The 9,847-nt window shown below is 32.9% G+C and overlaps 1 protein-coding gene across 23 annotated transcripts in view; it reads left to right on the forward strand.

The window, feature by feature from the left end:
• Nucleotides 1-7,140, forward strand: part of LOC108691965 (calcium/calmodulin-dependent protein kinase type II alpha chain) — a 105,871-nt gene extending 98,731 nt beyond the window's left edge. For 12 of the 23 annotated variants that reach the window (XM_018199965.1, XM_018199970.1, XM_018199971.1 and 9 more), the window contains 4 exons: nt 2,274-2,349; nt 3,099-3,193; nt 3,950-4,067; nt 4,405-7,140. In XM_018199965.1, coding sequence (XP_018055454.1) covers nt 2,274-2,349; nt 3,099-3,193; nt 3,950-4,067; nt 4,405-4,537 — 422 coding nt within the window. In that variant the 3' untranslated portion in view covers nt 4,538-7,140. The remainder of the gene's footprint in view (nt 1-2,273; nt 2,350-3,098; nt 3,194-3,949; nt 4,068-4,404) is intronic. The other 11 variants (XM_018199966.1, XM_018199976.1, XM_018199983.1 and 8 more) reach the window with 3 other exon arrangements.
• The last annotated feature ends 2,707 nt before the right edge of the window (nt 7,141-9,847 follow it).

Genomic DNA, 9,847 nt, shown 5'->3' on the forward strand with positions numbered 1-9,847 from the left:
AGAGTGATACATACATACAAAAAATAATATATGAATATACAGGGTGTTTCAAGATTTATGAGACAAACGGAGATTGTAATGTCTCATAAGGTTGCGTTCAGAACTGTTACCCGGATGTCTCCGTGTATTATATATATATATATAAATTATATTTTCTATGATCTATATGAAAGATTATTAAGTGATAATAATTTATTAAATAATAACGCAATACAATCACTCTTGCGAGAAACATTATTTCTCGGAATTTTATTACGGAAGAAAACTTGTTCTTAAAATCCCGATCGATCTTTTAGATCTCGTATATTGTGTGTATATCGAGAATAATATAGAAAAAAAAAGATTATTTAAAACATTTTTGTCGAGCGAATTCTAGGATACCAACTATACTTTATGATGCAAAGTGCCTACTGATATCAAATGAGTAAAGTTTGCGTTACTCTCATGTAATCTACGTAATTGCTGCCACGTAATAGTAAAATATATAGAGCTACGGAAGAGGAGTGTGTTACGCTTAATACGACGATAAATGTCTAAAGATCAGAGATCAGATCGATCAGAGATCGGGGAATGGTAGACTTCGTAATAGAATACCGAGGTGCGGTAAAGTTTAATTAATTAGTTAGGACAGACATAGTAATGTAGTAAGACTGGCGGTTGTGTGATGGTGGTAGTGGTATTCTACAAATCGTAGCACAATAATTCATTGCCAAAGTAAAATTTTTCAATCTGTTTTCATTATTGTTTTTCACCGTGATATCTCTATCATTATTTTGACGTAATCGCGTTTATTTCGCGTGATTTAATAATAATAAGACGTCTACGACGCTGATTCATTCCGATGTGAGGTCTTGAATTTGTCTCTCGAGAAAAACTGAAAATCAATGCAAAATTGATTGATCTCTAACAAATATATATTATATAAAATACAATGATTGATCCCGATTAAAAACGCGAAATAATAGCTTATACTCTCTTGCGATCTCCGAACACTTTCCAAGTCTCTTCGTGGAATTGTTTCAATTGTTGAAGCATCTAAGGAATAATCGCAATTTTCCTATACATAATTGCCGATCTATAACGTAAGTAATATATATCGACGAACGCATCGTTAGATTAAATGTATCAATATACAATCAAATATTAATTTATTGTGATTCGAAAGCTATATGATCTTTGATTTAGATATCCATGCATAATATAAGATAATTTTTATAAGAAGTAATTACAATAAATACAAAGTGCCCAGTAATCTCTTTTTTTTGTAATTCGTTAAAATCATTAATCCAACGAATGGCCGTTCGTTCCTAACGAGATTGAAACAATTTAGACGCACCGTCGAATTGATGCGTGCACGCGTTACGCATGAAACATACCGACGAGGAGAGCACGAATACGATCGAAAAGTCAGGAGGTTCGCAGGTGAAGTGTGCATCGATGAACATGTGGATGGATATACTTGTTGAGTGAATGAAGCGACAGTCTGAATGAACCTGAGGGGAAAGGTCGTTGAAGAGAATGACAGAAACGCGAGACACGCGCTGCGCAGCTCAATCGCCAATTTGGCAATTCGAGTTACTCTCTCGGATCTCACCACTCAGTCGACACGAAACGATCACTGAATTAGACGCGATCGTGCATTGTGCGCTTGTGATTTCGTAATCACGAATCATTGAGAGCGTGAAAGAGTTCTGATGTTAGCCAAGTGGAAAAGGCTCACTTGTATCAGCCGAGTATCTTGTATTTTTATTTTAATACATGCATTATGTTAAACGCGCGCATTGAAGTAAATAATATTATTTCTTATTATCTGTATATTTTTCTTCACTTTAATATATCAATTTACTATATTCGATTAATTAATAATAGATAATTTTCCCGCAAGTTTCTTTTCGACATATTTATAAAATTATTTAATTGTATAACAATTTTAACTGTTAGAAATTGTTACAATTTTTTATATCAAAATTAAAATTGTGAGCGCTCATTTTTTCAAATTTTACTGTTTTAATTAGTCGTTCTTTGATATGTTCTTTGACAAAAATCCGATCTACGAATCCAATGCGCTCGATATTGAAATTAATTGCGCGAGTATGGCTTATTGTTCTTGTGCACAATCAGGGGCCGCAAGGTGTAGGGCTTTAGAAAAGTTGACGAAAAAAATAAAGTGCATGCGACTGTGTTTGTGCCGTATAATATGTCGGTAAGCCCAATGGGCGTGCTGAACACCTCGGCACGGACCGATTGATTCATTGATCTATTGACGGTTCCAGCACGCCGACAGGAAATCATCAAGATGACTGAGCAATTGATCGAGAGCATCAACACCGGAGATTTCGAGGCATACACGTAAGTAACGATATAATCGTTTAAAGAAGAATTCAAAGGACCATTCTGTATGTTTGTAACGATAGAATATTGCTCAAGTACTGATAAGTCTACGATGCTAGATTTTTTTTTATAACGAGAAAACTTCAACGAGAAAAAATTTATTTCAGATTATTTAAAGGATTATATTCTGATTTTTAAAATATCGAAAATAGAAAGATTCGAGATATCATATATAAAATTTTTATTAAAGAATATATTATTCGATGATTTTTTGGATATCAATATTTTTGTTTTACATTTCATATTTGTTAAACCACTGTTATTATATGTTTATATTTCATCAACATGTATCACTTAAAATTAAATTTGGACGATTGACGATTAATCTGGTAGAAATAGCCGATGTTCCCGATAATACTGTATATAGCTGATAAACTTGATATATTTTATACTGAATAAAAAAGCCTCGGCTTGTTTGTAAATGTTGTAAAAATTGTTTTTAAATGTTATTTTAGATTTTTTTTTAAGGAAACAAAAAATCTTTCTGCTAAAGGAAAAATGATTCCAAATTAACTGGAAGATATATATATATATACACATGTATGCATATGTATCTTTTGATTAATTTAGAATTTTTTCTTCAACAGAGAAATTTTTCATTTCGTTTCGAATAATGTACTATTAAAAACCGATATGATAGAAATAAAAGTATCATTATAAAATTATTACAATGAAAGAGATACATTAATTCCTTTTTGTGCTTTCAGGAAAATCTGTGATCCACATCTGACCGCATTCGAGCCGGAGGCTCTAGGTAATTTAGTCGAGGGAATGGATTTTCACAAATTTTACTTTGATAATGGTAATTATGACTCATTGGCATCATCATTGTAAAATTTTATTTTTTTTTATAGACAATAATTTTTTATATAGACATAACCTGTAGATATAATATATTCGATAAAATAAAATATAAACATTATAGCGTCAACAAATTTTAAATTAGTAAAAAAAGATTACGCACTTTCTGTAATTTTGCCATTCTGTTTTACAACTTTGACACCTAAAGTGGATTTTAGAAGAGATTTTATTCTTTTAGAATATTTAATATGTATTTGTATTAAAACATCATATAATAAAAAATTGCACATACTAAAGCGTTGCACCGAAAATTAATAACGAGAAAATAGTTATTTCTATGAAATGAGTTTCCTGGATGTTTATAAATATTCTCTTATATTTTGCGACTTTTAGAAATTCAGATTTTATGAGAATAAATAGAATTAAATTTCTATCGTAATGAATAAATCAAAAGACTTTGCATGAGCAATTTTAAAATTTTTCCATGTAGCGCAAAGCTTGTTTGGTTTTGCGTAGAATTTTCTTCGAATTACAATTTTTATTTGTCTGGCTCCCTATTTTTCTTCGTGTTCCGTGGTATCCATTACAGACAGTAATAGTTGATTTCTTTCCGTTTATTTCTTTTCTCTATCCCTCTCTCATTTGTTTGTTTCTCTGCAATCTTTTGATTTGTATACAGCTTTTATGTCGCATGTTAATATAAATCATTCTCGGTATTCGAGTAACTTTTCATTTTATTTCCCGTCAATATCCTAAGCAGTCTTGGGGAAAAACTGTAAGGCGGTCAATACGACAATCCTGAATCCCCATGTCCATTTACTGGGCGAGGATGCTGCTTGCATCGCGTATGTCAGGCTGACGCAATACATGGACAAGTGAGTACATATAACAATGAAAAGATAATTAAGCGTGATCTGCACCGAAGATTAAAAAAGTCATAATTTATTTAAATTCGTCTTTGTATTACATACTAATTTCTTATAAATAACAGCTTTTAAGTTTTTATTTGATATTCGAGGAGACAAAATTATTCTTCATCATCCGTTTCAACAATTGCAAGATTCCATTGTTGCATATGTGTTAGCTATTGATTTTCTCTGTACTGGAGAGCTAGTATTGCAATTTTCCAATACGATATATCCGTGTCTCGTAAAATAGTTTAGTTCAAGTTTCATATTAGCGTATACATTTCTTTCGTTTTTTGATTCTCAGACAAGGTGTAGCGCATACCCAGCAAAGTGAGGAAAGCCGTGTGTGGCACAAGAGGGACAACAAATGGCAGAACGTGCATTTTCATCGAAGCGCGGTGACGGGTCCATCCCCGTTCTCTTTCAACCACAAATAAATCGGCCAAGAGGACTGTCTTGCTGCCGCTCTCGGCGAATGCTCGTTATCCCCCGATAGAGCGCGAAGTAACGAAATGTTAGGAATACGGAACACAACGCGGCATTCTCACGAAACACACACGTACACATAAAACACGTACATAAGAACGAAGAGAACACAACGACGTAATGCGATATTCGAGAGACAGAGAACATAGTAACGCTACAGTAACACGAATACAAATACATTTACATATAGTACCAAACGCGACAAAATCGAAGATGTGGCGCATCCGCCGGCATGTATTACTTGCTCCAGTACCTGCTCAGCGTACTTACTACCTATATTTACGCGTGCACACCCACCGCACCAAGTGTGCCTCGGAGCTTCGACGAGGGAAATATGCGCGAATCATTGGAAGCGCGAGAAAAGAGCAGAAAGAGTCGGTCAATCGATTGTATTTATAACGAGCACCGAGGACACAAGGTAGACACTGTCCATTGTCGGTTAATGAACGCAATCACGGCGGAGAGAAAGAGAGAGAGAGAGAGAGAGAGAGAGAGAGAGAGAGAGAGAGAAGGAAGAATAAGGAAATTTCTGGGCTGCAACGTTCATGCATATGCACTCCGATCATTCGTTTCGCTGACATCTTCACATCGTCCGTTTTGGTTTCGTATCTTGCGCGACGACGCGTTCTTCTTCGGTTCTTGAAAGCGAGACTAACGTCGATTTCTCAAGACAGCAAGCGGATCCTCCAAATAGAAATGTGATATCGAGACAAGTCATCGCGTGTGTGAGATAATGAGATAATAAAACCGTTATCGCAATCAAACTCGCGTCGATGTTTCATGTATCGTCAAGCATCATCAGCAAAGTTGGAAAATTTGAATGCGAGGAAATGTAATAAAGAGTCGGATAAAATGAATAGCACAATGGCAGATGAAACGGGTCGTCGGAGACGGCGAAGAGAGACGGAAAGCAGGAAGAGGAAGTGGATAGAGTCGACTCGGATCGATGCTGGGCATCGACGGAGACAACGACGGTCGTGATGGAACGAGAAGAGGAATAAGAGCGGGAGAAAGAACAAGTATTCACGTATCGACATAAGAGAGACAGACAGAGAGAGACAGCGAGAGAGAGAGAGAGAGAGAGAGGCGAAAGAGGGAGAGAGAGAGAGAGAGAGAGAGAGAGAGAATGGAGAAAACGATGACGGTGTATGGAAGAGCAACGGAATAGAATCGCGATCGAAAATTGTGGCAGAGTACGCTGTGTTTGCATTAATGAACGTCGACAAACGCAGTGGTAGCATATTTCTTCATGTGATTTCTTTCTTCGGCTTTCGCTTTCGTCTTATCTTGGCGAGATACAGAGCTGCATCTATCACATGCAACGAGAGAGAAAATTTCAGCACATTCGTGGCGAGATGCGATCGAAAATCTGCGCGCAAAAGATATCTCGTTTCTATTTATTTCATTAACGATAAGACTTATTAACCAATTTTTAAATTTCTTCTTGATAAATAGATTCGCGTGGCGTATGTTCGACACGTTCTATCGATTCGGTCTCTTAACACCGGATATATCTTTTGAGTGCACAATTATCATTTAATAAATCAATAATAATATCGCGACAAGGAACTTGAACGAAAAAGAGATATATAGGAAAGAGATATACATGATATAGGAAAAATATATCCGCCACGTGAGAATTTGATATCTCTTTTAGAGAATTACATTTTTACCTAATAATGTTCAAGAAAGTACTTCGAGCTTCATATTTAACGTAGCGTAAGTTTGACATATATAAGCTTCAATTATTTCTATTGCGAAATTAATGGCGATTTGAAATGTACACAACTATGCTGTCATGAGCAAATATAACGTGATATCAAATCCTTAGTAATGTTCCTTCTGAATAGCGAATATTACTGAGACGATAAGTAATAAATTTATTAAGCGACGAACTCGCCGATGTTTGATAGATTGCATCTCGCTGCGGAAAAATATATCTTCTTTTCCTTTCCTTCCTTCACACGCATTTAAAGAAGATATATAATCCGCGTGAACGACCTAGAGAGAGAAAGAAATAATCTTTATCATATAAACTGTTTCATTTTATGATTATATTCAGGCACTTTGACTGGCGTATTTGTATATCCGGTTATTTTGAACAATGAGTGTTGTGATATATTCACATATACAGTAAACGGATAAATCATACAAAATATTCACAGTATTTCCTACTATCAGTATTTTCTATTATCTTTGCTCTTTTAACTCAGTCTTTTAATTTCATTTGTCAAATAATCTTGTATTTCTATGTGCACATAAAAACGAAAAAATATTAGAAAGGAAAAATCATCTTCCATACAAATAAAAGAATTAAAGATAAAGCGGGCAGCACAGACTTGCATAAAGCATATAACACATAAAACATAAGAAATTCAACCAATTAGAGTTCTTTATTTCATGGAAAGGAAGAAAACGAAAAATTTTGATTGGTTCATTTTTTATGCATTACGTGTTATGCGTTGTGTAAGAATCTGTGCTTTTCATCTAAAAGAGGAAAGAAAAAAGAAAAGCACATAAAATGTTATGAAAAAATGCCGAAAAAAAATACAATTTACTTCTATCACATCTCTCTCTCTCTCTCTCTCTCTCTCTCTCTCTCTCTCTCTCTCTCTGTTTCGCTCCTTCTCCCTCTCATTCTCTCCGTCGCCCCCCCTCTCTCTCTCTCCCTCTCTCTCTCTCTCTCTCTCCCTTTCTCTCTCTCTCTCTCTCTCTCTCTCTCTCTCTCTCTCTCTCTGTATTATTAATGTTATATATAGGCATATATTTATTGAATTATTTGGAGAATCTAAAAGATATATATAAACACCACAGTAACAAGTTGCAATATGCGACGAATGGATTTCACTAATCGTGAGAAATTAGGGAATGAATGGATTCCTATCCAAAATAATTACGAATCCAAACATTTTTTGTCGAATGTACTTCATTAATATGACGAATCTTTCTACACATTCGTATATTCTCTATTACTATTATAACTTATGCGTATAAATAATAATACAATTTTATGAATGGGGAATCGTAGTAGAAATCTCTCCATTTACAAGAAATCAAGAGGAACATTTTTGCCATTTTGTTATATGTGTGAATGTGTGTGTGTGTGTGTATATGTGTGTATGTGACATTATATATATATATATATATATATATATATATAAAGGAAATATACACATACATATACAGTGACTCGCATTAATATTCGGACATCATAATAATAAAAAAACTATTATTTTTTAAATATTGTTTTTATAGGATTAAAAAAGTTACGGTTTTTTAAACATTGGAAATGCTCATTATAGATGTAAAAAATATTAATTTTCTTTATTTAAGTATTTTAGTATTTAATGTAGTTTTCAATGTAAAAAATATTAAATAAGTTAATCCTTAATTTTAGAATCGCAAAAATATTCGGACACTCAATATATTTTATATTTACTGACTCTCGAAAAGTTAGCTTACTTGTTTATCGTATGTAAGTCACAAAATATATGACTTATTTCATGTTGAATTGAGTTAATCTAATTTCCCCAATATCACACAAGTTAACAGTGAAAGTGAAACATAAAGGCAAAAATATCATTTGATTAACGCCAACTTATTATTTTTCATTATAAAAAAGGCAAATCATATTGAGAAATCGGTAAATTAATAAATTTGAGTAAGAGTACGATAGCAGATATTGTAAAAAAATATGTTCGCATTGAAGATCGCATTGAATCAATACCTCAGAAAGGACATTATATTTCGAACGAAATTATTTGACTCACGAGATAAACGTAAAATTATTAGGAAAGTAAATCCTGGATTAAGTGCTACAAAATTAATCTCAGAATTATACGAAGAGACTAGCAAGAAGGTACATTCTAATACAGTTCGTCGAGCATTAAAAGAAAGTGGTTCCAACGATAGAGTTGCTCGTAAAAAATCATTCATAAATGAAGCGAATCGAAAGAAAAGATTAATTTTTGGAATCAAGGAATTTATTTCTAAAGAACAAATATAGTGGAATGATGTAATATTTGCTGATGAGAGCAAATTTAACATTTTTAGATCTGACGGATAGAAAATAATATGACAAAAAGCGAACGAAGAATTCAAACTGAAAATTTTGAAGCCAACTGTGATATACGGTGATAGAAGTTTAATGATTTATGATTGTATTTCAAGTAAAGAAGTGAATTAATTTTCATCGACGGAATTTTGGATAAAAATAAATGTAAATTTAAGGATTCTAAAAGACAATTTATAAAAAGTATTAATATATACGAGGTAGTTCCAAATGTTATCAAGACAATGATCCAAAACATAATCACGAATAATGAATAAATCAAGAATATTTATTATACAACTGTTCAAAAGTATTATATCCTCCATAGTCATCAGATTTCTCACAGAAAATTTATGGAATTTATTACATCATAACATTCAGATTACGCTAACAAGATTAAAAGAAGAACTAAAATTAACTATTAAAAGAGAAATGAACGCGTATTATACTAGGTTATTTAATAAAAATTATTTCTAACATGCCTAAACGTTTACAACATGTTATTAAACAAAAAAATTATCCAACAAAGTATTAAAATTATTATCATTTCGTTTATATATATTTATATTATTATATCTTGTCAAGTGTCCGAATATTTTTGCGATACCAGAATTAAGCAAAATTCTGTCTATAGTTTAATATATTCGAAACTGTACCATATAAATGTAATTATAGAAATAAAATTTATATTTCTAATAACTATAATGAATTTTTCAATTTAAAACAAAAGCCGTAAATTTCTTACTCCAACAAAAATTATGTTTAGAAAGTAATAATTTCTAAAGTATCATGATGTCCGAATATTAATGCGAGTCACTGTATATTATGTATATGAATATAAGCGCGTGCACAAAAGTTGCAAATTCGTAGAATCATTAATTAACTAATACATTATTATCTAATCATTACTAACGATCATTCGTTATTAGATATTAGAGTGAATGTTTCAGCGCCGTGTTTGCCAAATTTTTTTCTTTTTATTTTTCTTGGCATCTCTCGAAGATTTCACGTAAAATACGTCTCTCCCTCGTTCCTATATATTATATTTTCTCGTTCTGATATATTGTTTAGAGAAGAACGAATTATTAAGCGATCGCATGTCGTCCGGCGTGCATCGTAAACACGATAAATGCGCTTTTCCAAACGGTGGAACCGCACTACATTCGTGTGGTCGCACGTGCGGCTCCACATCTATGCATATATATATATA

This window comes from Atta colombica, unplaced genomic scaffold, assembly GCF_001594045.1.
Source record: "Atta colombica isolate Treedump-2 unplaced genomic scaffold, Acol1.0 scaffold55, whole genome shotgun sequence".
Classification (NCBI taxonomy): Eukaryota; Metazoa; Arthropoda; class Insecta; order Hymenoptera; family Formicidae; genus Atta; species Atta colombica.